This window comes from Myodes glareolus, chromosome 3 (genome assembly GCF_982192425.1).
Source record: "Myodes glareolus chromosome 3, mMyoGla1.1, whole genome shotgun sequence".
NCBI classification, from domain to species: Eukaryota; Metazoa; Chordata; class Mammalia; order Rodentia; family Cricetidae; genus Myodes; species Myodes glareolus.
In genome coordinates this window covers 28,161,888-28,184,398 of record NC_142028.1, presented here as the reverse complement: position 1 = coordinate 28,184,398, position 22,511 = coordinate 28,161,888, and the positions used below count along the sequence as shown (strand labels likewise).

The window sequence follows — 22,511 nt, the reverse complement described above, 5'->3', positions numbered from 1 at the left end:
AACCTTTTACGTATTATAGGTGAAAAACAAATCCCCAGGAATCCACGTACACTCATACCCAAACAACTCGCTATAGATTAACAGAGTGTAAGCAAGCAAGCTGTTTTTCTCAGCAGTTCTTTTACTGGCAGACTGCATTTTGCAGTTACAAAGAAAGGACCAATCATCCCAATATTTATTTATTTATTTTGGTTTTTCGAGACAGGGTTTCTCTGTGTAGCTTTGGAGCTTGTCCTGGTCTTGTCCAGCTCTGTAGACCAAGCTGGCCTCAAAATCACAGAGATCCACCTGCTTCTACCTCCCAAGTGCTGGGATTAAAGGCATGCGCCACCATTGCCTGATTTTTCTTTTCTTTTTTTAAAACAATCTTTTTTTATTTTACGCACCAATCCCACTTTCCCCACCTTCCCTCTCCACCTCTTATCCACTCCTTAGAGAGGGTAAGACCTCCCGTGGCGAGTCAACAATATCTGTCACACCACTTGAGGTAAGACCAAGGCCCTACCCCCATATCTAGGCTGAGCTCAGAAGCACCACCAGATGACATTTGGGTATATGCCCAAGAGGGGTATTGCTGGGTCCTGATGTAGGTTTTTTTCCCCAGTTTTCTAAGAAACTGCCATACTGATTTCCAGAGCAGTTATAAAAGTTTACATTCCTACTAGCAATGGGGGAGTGTCCCCCTTACTCCACATCCTCTCCAGCATACGCTATCATTGGTGTTTTTTATCTTAGCCATTCTGACTGGTATAAGATGGTATCTGAGGGTTGTTTTGATTTGTATTTCCCTGATGGCTAAGGATGTTAAATATTTCTTTAAGTTTCTTTGGCCATTTGAGATTCTTCTGTTGAGAATTCTCTGTTTAGTTCTGTACCCCATTTTAAAATTGGTTTATTTCCAATTTTGATGCCTAATTTCTTGTTCTTTATATATTTTGTAGATTAGACCTCTGTCTGATGTGGGGTTGGTTAAGATCTTTTCCCATTTAGTAGGCTATCATTTTGTCTTATAGACTGTGTTCTTTGCTTTACAGAAGCTTCTCAGTTTCAGGAGGTCCATTTATTTATTGTTGATCTCAGTGTCTGTGCTACTGGTATTATATTTAGGAAGTAGTCTCTTGTGTTCATGCATTAAAAGCCACTTCCCACTTTCTCTTCTATCAGGTTCAGTGTGGTTAGATTTATATTGAGGTCTTTAATACATATGGACTTTGTTTTATGCATGGGGATAGATATGGATCTATTTTCATTCTTATACATGTTGATATCCAGTTATGCCAACACCATTTCTGTTGTGATCTAGCTGCCCTCACTTACCCTGACCGACAGCTGAACTTCCTTGTGATCTGTAATTGATTCCACAGAAGCACTAGAGGTATAAAACACTTCGGGTTGGGGCAAAATAAAGGTTGCTGTTCTTCCACATGAAAAGAAGCCTCTGAGTCTCAATCCCGGAACCCCCCATCAGTCTCAGGATCCAGACTGTGCTGGCATGGCAAGTGGAGGTTCCACCAAGATTTGGAAAGTGGGAATTCGTGAATGGGGTCGCTGCATCTGTGGGCTAAATCGAGGAGCATATTGGGGAAGGTAATGTATGTTTTTTTTTTTAATCCCCATACATACTCTGAGGGACATCCTCCAAAAGACTAGCAAGTATAAAGAAGAGGCAGGAGGGTGAATTGAAGGCCTCAAAAAGTAACTGAAACTCTTAAAGCAACAAGGTATGGAAGTAACAAGGAAGACAGCTGGAGATTTTGTACAAACAATAACTCAAGTTAGCCCCTGGTTTATTATGGGAGGGGGTTTAAATGTTAACAAGCCAAGTCAGAGTATCATGTTATGTATCTTACTCATGACATTGTATTGCATGCTTCTGGTACTGTTATGGAACTCAGCTGTCATATGAGAGGAGTTTGAAATACTGCTTTTGTTAATTTTACCACCCAGTTAGTACATGCTAGATGGTTGCAGTGTTGGTCTGGCTTGTTGGTGCTGTCAGTCCTCGGGATACTTGGTTTAGGGCTGTGTGTCTGGGTAGCCACAGAGGGCAATACTTTGGGGCAGAATGCCGCCTAAGACAGGGAATATTAGAGGGCTATTCCCCACGGCAGGCAAGGCATTATAAAATAAAACAGGGGGAGTTGTTGTGATCTAGCTGCCCTCACTCCCTCTGACTGACAGTTGAACTTCCTTGTGGTCTGTAATTGACAAGGATGTTTGTGTTCTTTCTGGCCCGTGGTTTCCACAGAAGTAGTAGAGGTATAAAAGGCTTTCGGTTGGGACAAAATAAAGGTTGCTGCTCTTCCATCTGAAAAGTAGCCTCCGTCTCAATCCCAGCACCACCACCATCACCCCCACCCCCAGTCTCAGCAAGTCCAGGCTGTGCTGGCATGTAACATTTCTTTTGAAGGTGCTTTCTTTATTCCACTGTACAATTTTGGCTTCTTTGTCAAAAATCAGGTGTTCATATGTGTGTGGATTAATATTCGGGTTTTCAATTTGATTCCATTGGTCAACCTCTCTGTTTTTAAACCAATACCAAGTCATTTTTATTACTGCAGCTCTATAATAGAGCTTGATGTCAGGGATGGTGATGCCTCTGGAAGTTCCTTTATTGTACAGGATTATTTTGACTATCCTGGCTTTCTTATTCTTTTCATATGAAGTTGAGTATTGTTCTTTTGAGGTCTGTGAAGAATTGTGTTGGGATTTTTTTGGGATTTGCATTGAATCTATAGATTTCTTTTTGTAGGATTGCCATTTTTATTATGTTGATCCTACCTATTCAAGAATATGGGAGATTTTTCCCATTTTCTGGTATCTACTTCAGTTTTTTTCTATAAGACTTTAAGTTCTTTTTGAACAGGTCTTTCACTTCTTTGATTCGTGTTACCTCAAGAGATTTTATATTATTGTGGCTGTTGTTAAGAGTGATGTTTTCTGGTTTCTCATTCAGCGGTTGCTCCCCTGTACCTGCTCCTGTGGATTTTTCTGTCTCAGGTCTGTTCTGGTCCAGGTTGCTGGCTCAGTTCTGCGTCTGCAGATATCCCTGGTCTGGCGCTGCTCTCACTTCCGTGGAGCATGCACTCACATGGAGCTCACTACCTAAGGCCTGCTCTGGCCTAGGTCCCTGGCCCAGTCCTGCTTCTACAAATGACCCTGGTCTGGATCTGCTCCTGCTCTCATGGAGTTCACTTTCTGATGCCTGCTCCAGCCCAGATTGCTGGCTCAGTCCTGCTGTTTTGAAAATTGCTGTCTGAGACGTGCTCTGGTCTAGGTCGCTGGTTCAGTCTTGCCCCTATTGAATTCACTGCCTCAGGCCTGCTCTGGCCTACTCCTATTTCTTAATTATTCTAAATAGTTTGTAATAATAACTTTCAAGAACTAGAAATTTATATTAATTTGTTAAATGAGCTGCATAGATACACTACCTTAAGAAATAGTAGAAGCATATATACAGTATAGCGAAAATAACCTTAAATTTTATCAATATACAAAAATACCTTAAACAAGAGTACAAACAATATGCAGTATGCTCTTAACAAAATAACCTTAAATTTGTATCAATACACAAAAGCCATACCTATGTAAATTACCTACGTCTAGTCGTTGCTTTTTAGTATAAAAGTAGATCAATAATCTATCTTTTTTATCCTATCATTCCTTTATCCCCCTATTTTCTTTTCAGAGAGAGATCCCTTAATCTAACCTTTTTTGCTTAGTTATTTCCCTGACTTTGACCATTAACACCTTGGAGCCAACCCCCCAAACAATGACATGAATCTATAATCTACTGAATGACCAAAAATCACCCACCCCACCTCTTGAGAATGTGGATATCATGCTTTCTAGACTATTTCCTTTTGTCTGAGGTGACAGCATCTTTAAGGGACTCTAAGAACATTGAGATAATGGTCAAGTTTTAGAAAAGATAGCTGTATTATTTTTGCTTACTCCCTATGTGATTGGAAAGTGTAGAGATTATCTGAGGTCCAGTCTGAAGTAGTGTGTAAGGCTGAACCATCTCAGCTAACCCTCCACAATGTCTTGAGAAATGTATAGTCCAAAGCTGACCTTTAGGTGGTGATTTTCAGATTAGTAACATTACCACAATTCATGTGGATTCATCACTATGGGCCCACATCATCTTCTTGGAGACTTCAAAGGTCACTGCTAGAAATAGTCACAGGTCATTAAAGAAAACTTAAGCATTTTAAAGGTCATATGCAGCAGATCTCAAAGAAGTTAAAGGACCACAGTCTATTAAATATATCCAGGGTACACAAGTTTAATTTAGTTACCTGCTTCAGATTCAAGTCTGAAATAATGTACAGGAAGCTAGATGAAGCCTATTTCTAGACTTAATACTCTATATGACCATTAATATCACAACAGAGAAGTTAAATGTTCATATTTGTATATATAAATCTTACAAATTTTGAGATAATAATATTAGTACATTAAGAAAAGTTTTAAAGAGTCAAAAAAGAACCAAAGGACAACAAGATTATACAATAGAATAGTTTCTTAATTTTTGTTTTTCTTCTGTCCCATACCAGGAGGCTGTTCTAACATAAGACAAAGATTTTGGATTTTCCTTGACCAATCATGCTTGGGTTTAGAGAACCATGCTCCAACTCCAAAGCAAGCTTTAAATTTTAACTGAATTGGGTCTGCAAAAAGACCATTTGCCATATATGTGCATAAAGAGGAGCAGAAATAAACATTTAAGAAGATTTATGAAATTTTATCCTGTTGGAAATATGTTAAACCATTAGGTTAATTTACCCTTTTCCTTGGGACATTTTTTCTGGGTGATTGATTCTTCTTCTTCAGATATCTCATTTGTTCAGTGGTCTCCAGATTCCTCAGTTAGATGGTTTGATTCTCCTGGAAAGAAAAAAACTAAGCCCTGCTTTACAACTACCTTTGCATACTTCCTTTTTTGGCAGGTTATGTCTTTGCTATGACAAAATGGCTTTTGGAAACAGAAAAGTTTTTTCTTTTAACAACAAAAAATATTTTTAATACTGATAAAATAAAAACCATTTATTAGTCTTATGAATTAGTTTAGATTGAGTAATCAAGCTGTTTGAGGAACTATTGCCTCTGCTAATCATGAGGTCTCTCCTGTTTGAATTAATCTTATCAAACTTTGTGGTATCCATAGCTTTTCTTCCCTTGTGGAAACAAAAGCAAAACTTCTTCCCCAATGTAACACATATTCTTGTTTCCATTTTGAAATCAACACATCTTTAAAATATTCAGTGTTTCTCCACAACTATTATTCTTTTTTGATTATCATTTAAAAATTTAAAGTTACTAAAGCACTGTGTAAAATATCTTTGGGGGCCTTTATTACACCTTTCTGTTTGTTAAGCATATCTTTGGAAGTACGATTAGATCTTTTTATAACTGCTCGTCCTATATGATTGTGTGGTATACCTGTTGTAATGTACAAAAACTACTGTGTTTTACAGTTTTGCATTTTACTAGAGACATGCTAAAGCATTATCAGTCTTGATTTGTACAGGTATTTCCACAATGGTCATAACTCCCAATAAATGTGTAGTTAAAGAATCAGCCTTTTAAGTACACAAAGCAGTTGTCCACTGAAATCCTGCATATGTATCTATGGTATAATATAGATACTTTAATTTTCCAAACTCAGCAAAATAAAACACAACTATTTGCAAAACTAAATTTGAGCACCTTTAGGGTTACTTCCTACAGGCTTGGTTACACAAAGAATAAATAGGAAAGTTTCTTCTAATTTTCTTGGCTTGTTGCCAAGTGATAGAGAAAACTCTTTCTTTAAACCTTTGTTATTAATATTATGTTTCTTATGAAATTCTGAGGCTTTGAGAACATTTTCTACCAATAGCGGATCAATTTCATCATTACCTTGTGTTAAAGAACCTGGTAGAGCTGGATGAAATCTGATATGTGTTATATACAAGGGATGATTTCTATTTCTTATTATTTCTTTTAATTGAGTAAATAACAAAGTTAATTCTGGATCATTTGGAATAAGTTCAGTGGTTTCAATATGCATATTGAAAGTCAGTAACTACATTAAGAGGTTCTAGAAAATCTAACAATATCCCAAGAATAGCATATAATTCTGACTTTTGAACAGAATCATAATGGCTGTGAGCCACTAATTTTTTTTGACTTATAACCTACCTTTCCTGATTTATTTACATCAGTATAGAATGTAGGGGTTCCAGAAATTGGTTTTTCCCATACAATGTGAGGAAGAGTCCAATTAGTTCTCCTTATAAACTGAAGTCTCTTGCTTTGAGGACATTTGTTGCTAATCTCTCCCAAAAAATTGCTGCAAGCTCTTTGCCAGTATTCATTTTCTATCTATAATGAGATAATTTCAGCATTAGTAAAGAGCACCACAATTTCTGCTGGGACTATTCCTGCTAATTGCTAATATCTTAATTTTTCTTTCAGAATCAATTCAGAAAACTTTTATACATAGGGCTTTAATTTTTTTTACTCTGTTTGTCTGGCAAAAATATCCATTCTAAAATATTACCTTCTGTCTGTATGTAACATGAGGGGCTGGCTTGTTGGGATTTCTGTCCTGCCCAGCAACTCAACAAGTCGGCAAACCCCAAAGAAAATCAATCACAAGACTCCATAAGATTATAAACTGATTGGCCCATTAGCTCAGGCTTCTTATTAGCTATTATGACTTATATTAACCCATTATTCTGATCTATGTTAGCCATATGGCTTGGTACCTTTTTCATCTGTCAGCTCACATGTTGCTTTTTTGGTGGTCTGGGCAGGAATGTCAGAGGGAGCTTCCTGCTCCCCAGAATATTCCTGTTCTCATCGCCCCGCCTCTACTTCCTGTCTGGTTGACCCACCTATACTTCCTGCCTGGCCAATCAGCGTTTTATTAAAATACATGATTGACAGAATATAGACAATTCTCCTGCACCATTTCCCTCTTTTTTAAAAAAAAAAAAAAGAAAATAATCATAGTCCATTTTTTGGGGAATGTGGGAGTAGTATTCCAGGCTACTTTCTGCTTATTGGGGGCACTGATAATCTTATGGGGACCTAAAGAAAATTTAGAGTTATAATCAAGTCCTTACTGGAGTATCCCGTGAGTCTCAATCATCTCAGGCAGCAGTCTTGAATCAGTTCTGGATATAGAACTCAGGCATCCAGGCCATCTGTTCCTACCGGGGATTTCTTGGGTGGTCGTCATTTGTCAAACTGGATTTTTCTTAACTCAAAATGAATCCACAGTCTCTCATTTTCTGTGGAAACAAAAGCAAAATCTCTTCTCCAAAGTAACATACCTTTTGACTTCAGTTTTGAAGCCAAGGTATTTTCAAAATACCTATCTTGGATTAGTTCAACAGCATTTATAAGCAAATATCTTTTAGCAGCTGTTGTTCCTTCCTCAACATTCAAACAATTTAAAGACAGCATAATAGCATACAGTATGAAGATTCTCTGTGTATTTTCCTTCCATCTTTGTGTGGCTTTCTTTTAACCTCTATTTCTTTTATTTTTACTTTTACTTTTCAAGACAGGTTCTCTGTATATCTTTGTCCTGGAATCACTCGGTAGACCAGACTGTCCTTGAACTCACAGAGTCGGCTGCCTCTGCCTCCCCAGTGCTAGGATTAAAGGTGTGTGCTAACACACCTTGAACTCACAGAGGTCAATCTACCTCTGCCCCTTGAAGTCACAGAGGTCAATGTACCTCTGCCTCCCAAGTGTTGGGATTAAAGGTGTGTACCACCACACCCAACTACTTTCTTTCTTTCTTTTTACTTTAAGAACTTTAACTTTTATCCCGCATATATTTTTAACACACTGTAAACCATTTAGAGGTTTTCTTCCTCTTTGAATCTTTCTTTACTGTATATCTCTCTTTTTCTGATCACATGAGCCTTTAATTTACTAAGCAATATCGGTAGGACTAAAGCCGTGACTTTGACAGCTAGATCCAGCCCATTCCTTAGCTTTCCAGCCTCGTGGCTAGGTATCGGCTGCAGTCATTTTTCTTGCCACAACTCTATGGTGTTTCAAGGTCCTTGCCAGCAAGCAAGTTGCAGCATTCTGCTCACAGACCACATTCAGTCGAACTGCCTGCCTGAAAGAGTCAGAGTTTGCCCTGGCAGGACGGCCGGCATTTTAAAACAGCGCAGCTATTTTCCTGCTACGGCTGAAAACCAAAAAGCATGCGTTCAGCTTTTCCTCAACACAGTTTAAGTGTTTAGTGGCAGGACCTCTTAAAAGAGCTGCAGGGTTTTGCAGCTAAAGCTGAGTCAGGAAGCCTCTCTTAGATGAGAGCGCTTACTTGCCTCTAACAAGCAGAGCAGACCTGAGAAATTGCTGCTACCAAGAGAACATGCTTTATTCTATTCTTTTCCAAGCTTTCTCAGGCTTTCTGTGGATGTGGATGCAATTATCCACGTGGCAGATTGACAGAATATAGACAATTCTCCCGCACCATCTGTATAAAAATTTCCATGGGAGGATGTATATAAGGTAAAATAAGCAGAATAAAATTAAGCTCTGAATCCAAATGATCTACATATGCTTTCTGTAATTTCCTTTCTTCCAAAATCAATACTCTCTCAGCCTCAACTGATAATTTTCTTGGACTATTTACATCCTTATCTTGTAAAGTTTCAAATAAATTATGCAGTTGTTGAGTTGTCAATCCATGTGTGTTCCATAGCCAGTCAATATCTCCCAGAAACTTTTGAAAACCATTAATAGTTGTTCACTAATCTTTCCTGATTTGTACTTTCTGTGGTTGAATTTTTTGTAAATCTATCATCTCCTTTTTGTATTTTTTCAGGAGCAATTTGTAAACCCCAACAAGGCAAAATCTTCTTTACCTCTTCAAATATTTTTCTAAGGCATCTGCATCTGAATCAGCTAGTAAGATATCATTCATATAATGGTAAATTATAGATTGAGGAAACAGTTTATTTATTATTTTAAATGGCTATTATATAATATATTGATACAAATTGAGGCTGCTTAAAAGCCCTTGTAGAAGAACTTCCCGCTGACATTTTTCGACATGCTAAGAGTTATCGTAAGTAGGTACTGTGAAAGCAAATTTTTCTTTATTGTGGTCTTGTAAAGATACAGTATCTACCAGATCTTCAATTTCAATGCCATTTATTTGTATTTTTAGCTATGGTCTCTGATCGTTCATAGCAGTTTGCCAAAATACTTGTTTTATGTTCTCTTCTGAAAATCATGTTTTATCTACTGAAGCTGTTCTGTCATCAGGGAAGTGTTGTTTGTAACAATAGGCATTAAATCTCTTAATTTCTCTGTGGAGGGGTTTCTCTAATGATGACAGGGGATGATTGAATCAAATTTGACATTGGGACCTGAAAGAGGTCCCCTAAGACATTTTCCAATGGCAAAGGTTACCTTGTCTGTCCTTTGCTGATCTGTATTCATTAATCAATGCTGGCCTTTGACACATCTTCTACATACTCCAGAAGTCTAGAACCTTCTGCTTGGATTATCTCTTTTTTTAAAAAAAAAAGTCTCTTTTTTTTAAATTTTTAAAATTTTAAAATTTAAATTTTAAAATTTTTTTTAAAAGAATGCCTTGCCTTTAATCCCTTTTAAGAAGACCTGGTTTACCACAATTAAAACATCTAACCTTTTGGAATTCCTTAAAAATTTTAAAAACCACTTCTCCTGAGTATCATCATAAGTGTGAGATCCAGTATCTGCTGTGTTTTTAATACATTCATCTAAGGGTGTTGATTTTGCCTTTTGAAGCTCAGTAACCTTTTTGCATTCTTAATCAGCATTTTTAAAGCAAAAAAATTCAAATGATATTTGTCTAACTTCTGAATCTGATATTATTCTACTTACAACTGAAGTCAATTTTTGTAAAAAAAATTAGTGAAGACTTCTTTTGGGCCTTGTATAATTTTAGTAAATGCTTCAGTCCTCTTTTCTGATTCTTCAACCCTGTTCAAAGCATTCAAAGGTGCTATATGGTGCAGAACCAAGGCATGATCATCAAATCTAAACTGTCTTTGCAAAGCAGCATGCTGACCCTCACTGAGGAACTATGTCTTGGGAAATTTCCATACCTCTAACCCTACCTTATTGTTTTATGACCTTAGCTTGCTTTTGTCACCATATTTTCCATTGCAACTGAGGGTCAGCTTTCAATATTGTTGTTATTAAATATTTCCAGTCTTGTTGAAAAATTCTGTTCCGAGTTGCCCATAAATTTAACATCTGCTTCACAAATGGTGAGTGTATACCATATGAAGCTACTGCTTCCTAAATCTCTTCAAATATAACAATTCCACAGGATCTCAGTTAACTGCATAGCCTCGGGGATGCCTATCATCTGGTGGTTGTTCTTGAATGGTCATTGGATATATTAAGGTTGGTTTTCTAATAACCTTTGGCTGGTCTGCTTCAGTTTGATTATCCCTTAACTTATATTTTCAATTTTCAAACCATCCATTGTGGAACCATAAAGGGACCTAACTCCCTGCATTGTAATATTGGTTCCCACTTTTAATGTGAAAAAAAAATCTTTTTTAAAATTTTTTTAATTTATTTTTTAATTAAAAATTAGTGCCTCGTCCCATCCCCCAACTCCTTCCCACTGCCCCCACTCCTCCTCCCTCTCCTGTACTTAGAGAAGTCAGGGTTCCCTGCCCTGTGGGAAGTCCAAGGCCCTCCCTCCTCCATCCAGGTCTAGGAAGGTGTGCATCCAAACAGACCAGGCTCCCAAAACGCCTGTACATGCAGTAGAATCAAAACCCGGTGTCATTATCATTGGCCTCTCAGTCCACCCTCATTGTCAGCCACATTCAGAGAGTCCGGTTTGATCACATGCTCATTCAGTCCCAGTCCAGCTGGCCTTGGTGAGCGCCCATTAGATCAGTCCCACCGTCTCTGTGGGTGGACGCACCCCTCACAGTTCTGACTTCCTTGCTCATGTTCTCCCTCTTTCTGCTCTTCATCTGGGCCTTGGGAGCTCAGTCCAGTGCTCCAATATGGGTCTCTGTCTCTATCTCCATCCATCGCCAGATGAAGGTTCCGTCTGGATGGAACTCCTCAGCACCGAAAAATTCTTTTTTAAAAGCTAATTGCTCCATTTAAGAATTCCCAGGTATCTGACCAGATCTGATAACAAAGGCAGCGAAGTGTGAGGCTGGATGTTGCTGCACTGTGTGGCTGGGCAGAGAGTGTGGGCAGTTCACAGACTGGCTGAGGACAGACAGCTGCAGCTGTTCTCAGGGAGCTGGGGCTTGAGAGTGTATGGTGGTGGCAGTAGTGGTAAAAGCCTGAGCAGGAGTCGAGGTGGCCAACCTGGCATGGCAGCAGCCAGAACGGGGTCCAGGGAAAGTCCTCAACCCTCAGGGTTAGGAAGTGAGCTGCTTGAAAAGTAGACACAGGATAACATAGACATAATCCTGAATGACGGCACTGGCCGACAGTGAGCAGCTACTTTTGTTAGCTTTTGGGACCCAACTACCTGTAGCTTTTGGGGCTGGGGAAGGGCAGCATCTGGAAGCTTGTGTAGAAAGACTTCAATGGGAAAACCCCAGACTCACACGGAGGGCCAGAGGGAAGGAAAGGAAAACCAGCCATGACAGTGACTCCAGAGCTGCAAAACTGGGGGCAAGTGGCTACCTCATGATCTCATGTCCTAATTTGGACACAAGATGAAGCATATATCTAGTTATTCTTTTATCAAAAACTTGTAAGTCAGATAGCAGGGTAAAACCTGACTGATCAGAGAAGCAGCAGTGGAGAAGCAAAAAGTGATCTCCTCTCCCTCTCCTTTCTCGATTCTAAAGGGCCAAGCATCTCTCTAAGACCCTCCGTACTACTTCCTAAGTCTCTCTATATGTCCAGGGCCCTCCAAAACCTCTATGGCTAATTTGTCAGCTAATAGATAGTTCAGGCTGATTCAAGGTAAACTTTATGTATTGTCAGTCTTTTTTTAAAAGATTTATTTATTTATTTATTTATTTATTATGCATGCAGTGTTTGCCTGCACGTGTTCCTACACACCAGAAGAGGGCACCAGATCTCATTGCAGATGGTTGTGAGCCACCATGTGGTTGCTGGGAATTGAACTCAGGACCTCTGGAAGAGCAGCCAGTGCTCTTAACCACTGAGCCATCTCTCCAGCCATCTGACAGTCTTGGGAGTGTCAGAACACAATCAAAATATCCTACAGCATTACCACTTTGACAAAATCCAGAATCTCTTCATGATAAAGCTCCTGGAGATTTTAAGGACACAAGGGACATATCTCAACACAATAAAGACAATATAAACCATCCAAAATCCCAGCATGAATGGCATGGAGTTCATGAAGTTTCAACCCCAGAGCAGGAGCTATTGGCAGGGTTGGCTGCTGGGGGAGGTGGAGTGTGGAGTGTGGTTCTTGTGAGGCTACCCATGCTCCATAGGTCTTACGCCCAAGTACATACTGAGCAGACACAGTAGGCTTAAAAAGAAAAACAGACATAAAACTTGGAGGGAAAAGAAGTGAGGTGGATAAAGGGCAGGTTGTAGTGGAATGAATAAGGGTGGGTTTGTTAAATGTGAATTCTACTCATGAATCAAATCTTGAAACAAAAATAAATTCATTTCAAAAAATGAATTAGAAAGTCAAATGTATGGTTGTAAGCTTTCTTTCCATTTATGTAGTCAGAGACTGCTTGTTTGTTTCCCGGCCGTTCAGACCTGAAATAATCACTCAGAAACTATATTAATTGCAATACTGTTTGGCCAATAGCTTAAGTGTATTTCTAGCTAGTTCTTTTATCTTAAATTAACCCATTTCTATTATTTTATATTTTACCCTGAGGCTCTTGGTTTACTGGTAAGGTTCTCGGGCATCTGTCTCCTTTGGCTGTGGCTACATGGCATCTAACTGACTCCATCTTCTTTCTCCCAGCATTCAGTTTAGATTGCCTACCTAGCTCTATTCTGCCCTTCCGCAGGCCAAAGAAGCTTCTTTATTAACCAACAAAGTCAACACATATACAGAAGGACTTCCCACACCACATTTATATGACTTAGTCTTTAAATGAAGGGTATCAATTTCAAAATCAGATTCTTAAAATGCCTAATAGAAACGCTGGTAAAGAATTTTAATTTTAATTTTAATTTAAAAGAATGCTAGTATATCAAGTTGATTTGTTTAATCTAATTTCCCTACTCAAGGGTACACATTATCCCAATGTGGGAATGCTGCTGAAGGTCCCTTTGTGACTCTGTCTGGAAGAAACATGGTCCATATTGACAGAAAATAATGCAATAAATGAAAGTCTGGAGACATGAAGGTGTGAAAGTAAATTTTTGAAGGACAGTTTCACTTTAAACTCTGGTTCTACTTGGGCAGTAGATACAAATACAGGAGAGATCCAGTTGATAGAAGAGAACACAGAGGGGGTCTGGGGAGGAGTAGACTAGACCACAGTCTGTTTGGAACTGGTTGGGCCTCTCTGTCCAGAGATGTGCTGACAGCCGTGGTATTCTCCTGAGCAGCAGTACATGTTAAGTTTCAAGACTTAAAGATGTGTCTTTCTTGTTGGAGAACATGGATGTGATCTGTGCATTAAACAGCATAGGAGATAAACTAGATCCTAGGGAGTAGAAAGAAGAGGACGATCTGGTGGTCATCCAAAGTCTCATTCTATAAGCCTCTTATTCACTGGACTGTGCACTCTCTCTGTGCCTGTATTTCATTTCAATTCTCAAAAATAAAACAGATGTCAACAGGAACGTCCATTTCCTTTTGCTGCATTTATTAGTGGATTACTCCGCATATTCTGAAAACTCTATTTGCAGGTTATGTTGAAAACATCAGTCAGTACCACGGATTTTAACAATGGGAACAAAAAAGCCTCACTTTTACTTATATTAGAGTTACACATACATATATGGTCCTTATAATCTGTAATAGATGTTTTCTCATGCTGGATTTTGGATTTTGGGTGTTGCTACACTCCTGTTCCTCCTTATGCATTCAAATCATGTCTTCTGTGTTCATTTGCATTTAGTCCAAAGGATTTATTTCTGGCATTTCACAAATCCAACGCATACTGTAAAAACACGGTATATCATTCCAATTCTTCCTGGGATTTCCAGAGTCCCTTATGGTGACACAGTCCTCCACGTAAACTATATTGTTAGGCTCCCCAGCATCCCAGAAGCTGTGAATGGAAACATAGGAGATTTTAAATCTCAGTAAAAGGAGACAATGTTGGCAGAGGTTTCTGTCCCACCAGGTCTCATAGCTGTTTAGTCTCAAATAAACACACAGAGGTCTACATTAATCATAAACTGGTTGATATTAGCTCAGGCTTCTTATTAACTCTTATAACCTATGTTAGCCCATAATTTTTGTCTGTGTTAGCCACGTGGCTTGGTACCTTTTTCAGTGAGACATTCTCATCTTCCTTCCTCTGCATCTTGGTGATGACTGCAGACTGAATCTTTCCTCTTCCCAGAATTCTCCTGTTCTCATTGCCCTGCCTCTACTTCCTGCCTAGTCACCCCACCTATACTTCCTGCCTGACTACTGGCCAATCAGCATTTTATTAAACAAGTACAAGTAACAAATATTTACAGAGTAAAACCATTGTTTCACAGCAAGACAACACATTATTTAACTATCAATTATAAAATTATAATCTTCATTTTATCAATGAAGAAAAACCCACTTGCCTATGTCCTAAGCTGGTGGGATCTTCCTGGATTTCTATACTGTCCTGCAGTGCCGTAGATTTGGACCCAGAAAGAGATGTCGTGATACGGACTGGTGACCTGGACCAGCAGCTGCACCGCTCTGCCCTCCTACCTCCTGCTACTCTTGCTCTCTTTGTTCTCCGAGGGCATCCTTCACTGTGCAGTGAAGCATGTCTTCTCTGGATTCAGGGCAGCCAAGCCCTGGATTCATAACTGCTGCTTGTTAGCTGAGTCAGTCACTTAGTCCCTTTGATGCCTAGTTTCCTCAAATGCTTGGTAAAGATGAATGATGTTGACATGTCTCAGAAATGTGTAATTTCAATAAAGAGAAATCATAAAAACAAACTGCAAACTCTAAAATGCGATGTAATAATGACATAAGGTCATTATTAAGGGGAAAGGCAATAAGATCATAGGAATATTCTGTCCTTTCTAAGTTACTATATTTCACTTATTTCTATTTTAGGGCATAAGATTAAATCTTATTCTTTTTAAAATCTACAGTGCAGTCAGTGATCTTCAGTTCTAATTTTCCTATCATTTTCATCTATTATTTCTTTTCCATCCTTTTGGCATTCCTAGGGAATAAAAGGCTTAGAAGCCTGTACCTCCAATTCTCCTCTTCCTGCATCTAATATCACCAGGGATGGACCTGAACCTGTGTCGTCATAACAAACGCCAGTCTGAGAATTTCCTCAGCGTGGTCTCACTATGATTACCTGTGACAGTTTCCCCACAAGACATACTTGCCTCAGGGACTCTGTGAAAGGCGTGTCATCCACCCATTGCCACTGCCCCTCAACCACTTGGTCTGTCAGTCCAATATAAAATTCTTTCCCCTTGGGCTTTGTCTGAAAAAGGAATTCCTAAGGAAGAGACATAACAATGGCAGTAACAGCAACAACGCTAAAAGACATGGTCAGGTATCTTGGTTCTGAAGAGACACTGAAAGTAATCAGTTTTCAGAAGAGAAGAAGCAGAATTGAGATCACACACTAAAGAAGCATTCTTAACACTGTAAGTTTACTGAAGGCTATCTACTAATTTTTTATTGTGAGAAACTTCAAATAACATAATTCAGAAGATAAAAACCCCTCTAACCTCTAAAAGGAGTTTCTAAGAAATTCGTTCAAAGGTGGTCTATAGCTAACGGCGGTCACATCCGAGGTATCTATTTATCATGAGAAATTAATCATAGCCGGGAGACAATGGGTAGTAGTTGTTTGCCCTCATTCACACAAGGCATTCATCAACAAAATATTATTTTAAAGTCAGCTCCTTCTCGCCCCATTGTGGTTAATATCAAATCTCTTCTTGTAAATCAGCCTTTTAAAGGTTCTCATAATGCGGAGCCTAAAGTACACCACGTGGCAAAACAGTGGCAGCAGCACCCATCTCATCCCACTCCTTTGGCAGACACCTGTGGCTCAACCCTTGTGCACAGGTGGGGGAAGAAATATCGGCAAGACATCCCATCGACACAGAGGAGCCTGTTTGCCAATTACCTGCTCTTCCCACGTGTTGATAACCACCAGGTGAGCGCCCATTTCTGAGCAATTCTTTAAACTTGAGGGCCAGGTCAGGGTGGTCTTAGAGAAAAAGTAACAACTGGACTGAAAATGTTTCCAGTTCAAAGGACAGCAGTTCCTGACAGACCCTGGAAAGAGAGAAGTTTCAGGGAGTGCCTGGGAATTCTGCTTGGGATCTGGTGGAGTCCAACACCCTGAGCCCTGAGCTTAGAATCTCCCTTGAACCCTGCACCTTGCTCTTTAGGACTCTTAGGTAATTCCAGTGTCAATAAACCAAGCAGCAATTTTGTCTTTGGAGCATAATCTCTATTTTCTAGCTGGCAGGACCAGTAAGGACAGCGATATGTGCAGTTTCCCTGGGCCGTGCAGTCACCACAGAACTCAAGTGTCTGCACTTGGGCTAGCAAGGTCACTCCTGAATTTTCTGTGGCTGGCTCCCGGACAAACCCCCTTGGCAGCCAAGCAATTCTCCGGATAAATGTTTTCGAACTACAGAATTTCAGTCATTGAATTTTATTGAACTAAATCTCTCTTAATTTAATGACAAGAAAATTGTGGTTCAAGGAAGTAACTTCCTTGGGCAGCGTCCAGGAGCATTTTGTTATGTTTTGGACTACCCTGATACATGAGAATATTTGAGTATTTTTCCTTAGGTATTTTAAAATTCTCTGTACATGTTTTTCTCCTCCACTTCATTTTGGAAGCGAGTTAATAAAGAAAAACTTCCGTTCCTGGCATTAAACCTTTTCTGAGTTCGCATTTAGAGGTATACTTGAAATTTATTCCCAGGGTTTACTGTAATGTCCCTGAGATCTCTGACCCAAGGACACCTGCATTTCCAGTGGTTTGTCCCTCTGTTCTCAGCATCCTTCCCCCACTTCTGCGCAGGCAGGATTTAGCCTCTTGTTTGGAAAAACAGAAAATAATCCCGGTAGAGCTTCCTTATTCTAAAGACAGTCTAGAGCCTAAAAGCGAGTCGTCATATATGCTTTAGTGTTCAGCTTTGCAGACGCTTGTACCTGACGTGACACGGTAACAGGAGAGCTCCTTGACAGTTTTATGGGACAGCAGCTTTTTCTGATCGTCAATTTGACTGCTGCGATACGTTACTGCAAGAGGAAAGGGCCCCGGTCAATGCATCGAATCCTTTTCAGTAATGAACCCCTTGTCCTCAGTTCTCTGCTCGTCACAAAACGGCCAAGAGTGATCGGGAAGTTTCCACACCACCTTTTTCCCCCTCCACGCCCTTCCTCAGAGAACGAGTAATTCACAGTTCATGGCTTTCCTTACTTATAAAGAATAAACTACTTCAGCTCAAAAATACGTTTGCAGTCCCTGCAGCGCCGAGTGCGACCATTTAGAGCTTCCGTCCACAAAGCAAAGTTTTGTGCCTTTGACCTTGACCAGTCCCCTGCGCTGCAGGTTAGCATTTCATAGAGAAGACTGGCCGAATGATAGGGGTCTGAGAGGAAAACGCCAAGGGTACGAAGGGGGTGGAAACTATATCTCACAAAAACATGTAGAACTGACTGAGATTCTGCCTCGGTTTTAGGCTAGTTGAGTTTCTGGCTTAGGAAATAGCCTGGAGCTTGAGGGTGAATAGGAAGGAAAGTGAAAGAAAACGGCCCTATCAGTCTAGTCAGAAACCCGTTGCAGGGGACATCATAGGCCTAACTGAGCCTATGAATACTGCTGTCTATGCATCCGTGTTTAGCTCTTCGTCAGAGTAGCCTCTCCTTCTGATGAACGGCAGAGAATGCAGAAACGCACGGCCACACACCGTGCTGAGAGAGAGTGACGGATGAGTGCTTGGCTCTAAACGAGACAAGTGTCGCCCACTTGATGGCCCAGGGAACATTGCAGAAGAGGGAAAGGATGAAAGAGCCAGAAGATAAGGCGAAGAGCTGCGAAATGTCATCTTCGGGACCCGACACAGCTCTGACAGTCATAGCCAGCAGCGGCTGCAGGTGACTGCACTGGGTTTGCCATAGAGGGGGCCCATTCGCTCCCAGGTGGTGTGGGAGAATTGTCTGTACTCTGTCAATCATGTTTTAAATAAATGCTGATTGGCCAGGCAGGAAGCATAGGCGGGAAAACCAGACAAAAAGTAAAAATGATACAATGAGAACAGGAAAATTCTGGGAAGGAGGAAGCTGATTCCTCCCAGTTCTGTCCAGACCACCGGAGAGGCAAGATATAAGCTGCCCCGCTGAGAAAGGTACCAAACCTTGTGGCTAATGTAGGTAAGGATAATGGGGTAATATAAGTTATAAGAGCTAATATAAAGCCTAGGCTAATCTCTATAAGATTTTCTTTGGGGCTTGCAGGCTGTGGGGTACTGGGCGGGACAGGAACCCCAACAAGCAGGCCCCCTCATGTTACACCCAGACATTTGTCGGAGGGGGACCTCAGAAAACCCTGTTCTCTGTTGGGCTCTTTCCTATTGTTAGATTCAGGGAGAAGGGAGATTGTTCTCTTCAACTGTGTACCCACAGATGTCTCCCAACATCCCCAATGTGACCCCATCTAATGATCACATAGATGGCCCATGTTAAACTAAACGGGTCACCAAACCAAACCAAAAGTCATGAAGCTAGGAAAGGGACTACGTGGGGACTGACAGTGAGGAGAGGGTCATGAGAGGCTGTGTGAGAAGGAGCAATCAGAATACATTATACACAAGCAAGAAACTATTAAAAACCAAAACCAGCCCAAAATCATAAAGTACAGCATATATAAAACTTTGTAAAAAAGACTCTTTATAGGACAAGTGGTGCACCAAGCAAGAATCTACTGCTATATTAGCTGTGGAGAAATAGAGTGAATTTGACTTTGAGAACCCACCAACACATCTGGTGATGAAACAGACACTGAGAAACAGGATGGAGGCCCCAGCCACGGTCCACGGGAGCACTTGGGAATTTCTGAAGTATCCTCTTTCTATAGGAAGAAAGACATAATGCACTGTAAATCTTCCCAAAGCAATACTCAAAAGAGAGTTGAGTCAATTCTCTCCTTACTACGTCCTATTCACAATTGCCTGTATCTAGTAATGCCCAGGCTCGTCCATGCATCCGTGTTGTATGGAGATGTCTGCCCATGTATCTGTGTTGTATGGAGATGTCTGCCCATGTATCTGTGTTGTATGGAGATGTCTGCCCATGTATCTGGGTTGTATGTATGGAGATTGCTGAGCCTTGCCCATCCCACCCCAGAGTTAACTCAGGAGAGTTGTGTGACAACAATCTACTTCCAGGAACTGCTGTCCTGGAAACCACACCTTAAGAACTCCTGCTGTAATCCATTGCTGATTTTAAGGCTCAGACTTATATGTATGAGCTTTTATTTCTAACCGCCCCATTTAAAATGCTTCTGTACTCTAGGACCTTCCTTTTCTATTTCGTTCCCTTCTTTTCTTCTCTTTTTACTTAATTCCCCCCCTTAGCTTTTCTAGTCTCTCTCCTAGTGTCATCTCCTCAGCATCTCATATTCAAGATCATTGTAAATTAAATAAAACATAACAGTCTTGCAGTGGGTACTTCTTTTCCCCCAATATGCACTTTACGAGCAGGTAAAGTGAATTCCACAGAAGCAAAAGACTTGTTCAAAGATAGAGTATCGCAGAAGGTAGGAACAGCGATCTGGCAGCCTTTCCTGGACACCTCAGCCAGCTTTCTGCTAATTCTGATCTTTTTTCTCTTTCTTTTTCTTTCCACCTCACTCTGTACTTTTCCCTTGCCAGAGCCCTTAGCAAACTCCTTGCCTGTTCTAAGAAGAGAGCTGTGCAAGCCAAGGAAGACTGGCAGACGGTACCTGTGTGGTGGGAGGCAGACGATTTTGGTGAATACATTTCTCTTTCTTCTCTTTCTTCCCTTCCTTTCTCTTCTCAGTTTAATAAGAGCCCGTGGAAAGTGAGTCTTGACAGGTGAATTCTTCCCCTGTTTTGAACAGTACAACCCTGACAGATTTGATATAACAGTGTGTTCATGTGCTTTGTACAGTGAAGTCAGAGTTTCCCTTCTTGCACAAGGACAGGGAATTCATTGGACAACATGTCACTTCTCTCTCCAGACCACAGAAGAGGAAATGATGGGGTAGGTGGCAAACACCAAGGGAAATGGCTGAGGGGCCTGAAAAAAACCTTGTTTTATTTTGGTGGGTAAACGCTTTACTTTCTTCAGAGTCTAACTCTGGCACTATGGGACCCAGCCCTACATCCTAAATTCTGTTTTGTTGGTTTTTTTTTCTAACTGTACCAAGGACATATTTGTTCACAGGAGGCTGAGACTCTGAATTCTCCCTGCACACAGCACACAGCTGGGCACACTGTGTGCATATTTATAGGTTAGCAGCGAGAGTCTCTTTTCATCTTTTTTGTTCCTCTTTCCTTACCAGCGTTGGAACACTCACTGTGTGGACTCTGATCCCCTTTATCATGATGTTAACTGCTGGATTGTTTCCTAGACGAGCCGCATGCTATTTTGCCAGCCAGTTCAGTTTCTTTCGCTGACACACAACCTCTGCAGACTCACTGGATGCTTTAATTCTGTGTTTAATTATTTGGAAATTTTAGGGGAGGAACAGATTTGAGTGTCAGAAGTAGCAATTTCGGCTAGATGGTAGAATGCAATGCTTCTCTGGAATCTTTCTGAAAGACACCATGAGTCACACAGTATCCGTTGTCTAAGGCAGAATTCTGTCAGGAGGCAGAATTGCTAAACACATGACTTAGCAATCCCCGTGCTTGATGAGCCGGGCTTCCTATATGCTGCACATTATTTTTGGTCTCATGGAAACTTTCTATTATTTCAATAGATTGGAAATTTTCCTCAGTAATTTTCATTTTCAGACACCCAGATTTTTTTCAAGTATTTTAAATCATATTTTTAATTGATATGATTTAGCTGCATTGTCACTAAAATTCCATCTGTAAAATTATTGTCCCAAGGGAGAAAGTTTTGTGGGCTTTAAGAGCTGAGCCCTTGTGGAAGGGCCTTAGCTTCCACACTTCTGAAGGAGTGTGACGTATTTCTGTCTTCTATGGTTCTTTGGCTTCTGTTATGGTGTACCACCTTTATGAAGACCCAAATCATGGGCTGTCCAATCTTTGACCTGATGCTCCAAACAAGCGTGGCAAAGGAAAACTCTGTTTCCCTCACAAATGACCCATGTCAGGCATTTCATTGTAGTGACGGGAAGGCACATAGCGTTCATGCACAGTATACACCATACATACGATCAATATACATATTGTTAGTAAAAGCTGTTAAATTAAGAATTGAAATTATGTTAACTTTTTTATTAATCTTGATGCATCAGTAATGACCCATATTGATAGATAGTTATGTTAATGTTATATTATTGATTATAAATATGCAACTGACTAGATATTAATAAGTATTCTACTAACCAGAATATACATTTATATTATTACATTTTTTCTTTTGCACCTTTGGTTTTGTACTACAATGAACTTCATTATGACATTTTCTTGCATGTGTATAATGCACTGTTATCAGAGTCTCCCTGCTACCCTCTCTTGTTTTCTCTTTCTCACTGATGCTGGTCCTCTTATGAGCTGGTCTTCTTACATTTATAATTTTCTTCCTGTAACCCACTGCATTTTACTAGGCTTTCTTGCAGGGTGCTGGGTGAGAGATTATTTATAAATGTGTACTCCTCCTAAGAAAAGGCTCTCCCTGCCCCAGAAACCACTACTAGATACAGAGAGGGGTGGAACCCATGGTCTTATCTGTCTTTAAGTCCTCAGGGAGAGGTGTGGCTTAACAGGACCCTCCCACCAGCTTGATATTGACAGGCCTGAGCTTGTATAGTTTGTGTGCTGATAAACATAACTGCTGTGAGATAAGAGTGCAAAAGTCATGCCCTGCTCTGAAGACAATGATCACTTAATTCCACTCCTTCCATTCTCTTACACAGTTTTTTCTCCCCTCTTCTACATTGTTCCCTGAGCCTTGTGGAGTGTGTGTGTGTGTGTATGTGTGAGTGTGTGTGTGTGTGCATGTGTGTGTGTGTGTGTGTGTGTGTGTGTGTGTGTGTGCTATGCCCTACTGTGGCTGAGTATTCGGCAGTCTCTTATTCTCATTGTTTTGATCAGCAGTGAGTTTCTGCAGTTACCACTGCCCACTGTAAACGGGAGTGTCTCTGATTTATAGGTATAGTTATCATTTGGGAACTCTCTATTCCATTATCTAGCTCATTTTAAAATTG

The 22,511-nt window shown here is 40.3% G+C and overlaps 1 protein-coding gene across 2 annotated transcripts; it reads right to left on the bottom strand.

The window, feature by feature from the left end:
* Positions 1-13,338: 13,338 nt before the first annotated feature.
* On the bottom strand, positions 13,339-20,304 carry Clec4e (C-type lectin domain family 4 member E). 2 transcript variants are annotated; one of them, XM_087904260.1, is made up of 6 exons: positions 20,094-20,304; positions 19,125-19,220; positions 17,300-17,389; positions 16,257-16,408; positions 15,502-15,617; positions 13,339-14,216 (listed from the first exon to the last, which is right to left on the bottom strand). In XM_087904260.1, the coding sequence occupies exons 1-6, from the start codon at positions 20,128-20,130 to the stop codon at positions 14,060-14,062; spliced, it is 648 nt and encodes a 215-aa protein (XP_087760386.1). In that variant the 5' UTR covers positions 20,131-20,304; the 3' UTR covers positions 13,339-14,059. The 2 variants fall into 2 exon arrangements, with proteins under 2 accessions (XP_087760386.1, XP_087760387.1); XM_087904261.1 differs by lacking the exon at positions 17,300-17,389.
* Positions 20,305-22,511: the final 2,207 nt, after the last annotated feature.

Bases quoted from the DNA above. Each gene is read 5' to 3' on its own strand.
- Clec4e (XM_087904260.1), bottom strand. From the start codon at position 20,130: ATGTATTCACCAAAATCGTCTGCCTCCCACCACACAG. The intron at 19,221-20,093 runs GTACCGTCTGCC...TTCTTCCTATAG, and splicing joins GTCTGCCTCCCACCACACAG to AAAGAGGATACTTCAGAAAT. The intron at 17,390-19,124 runs GTGGGTTCTCAA...TTCCTCTTGCAG, and splicing joins TTTCATCACCAGATGTGTTG to TAACGTATCGCAGCAGTCAA.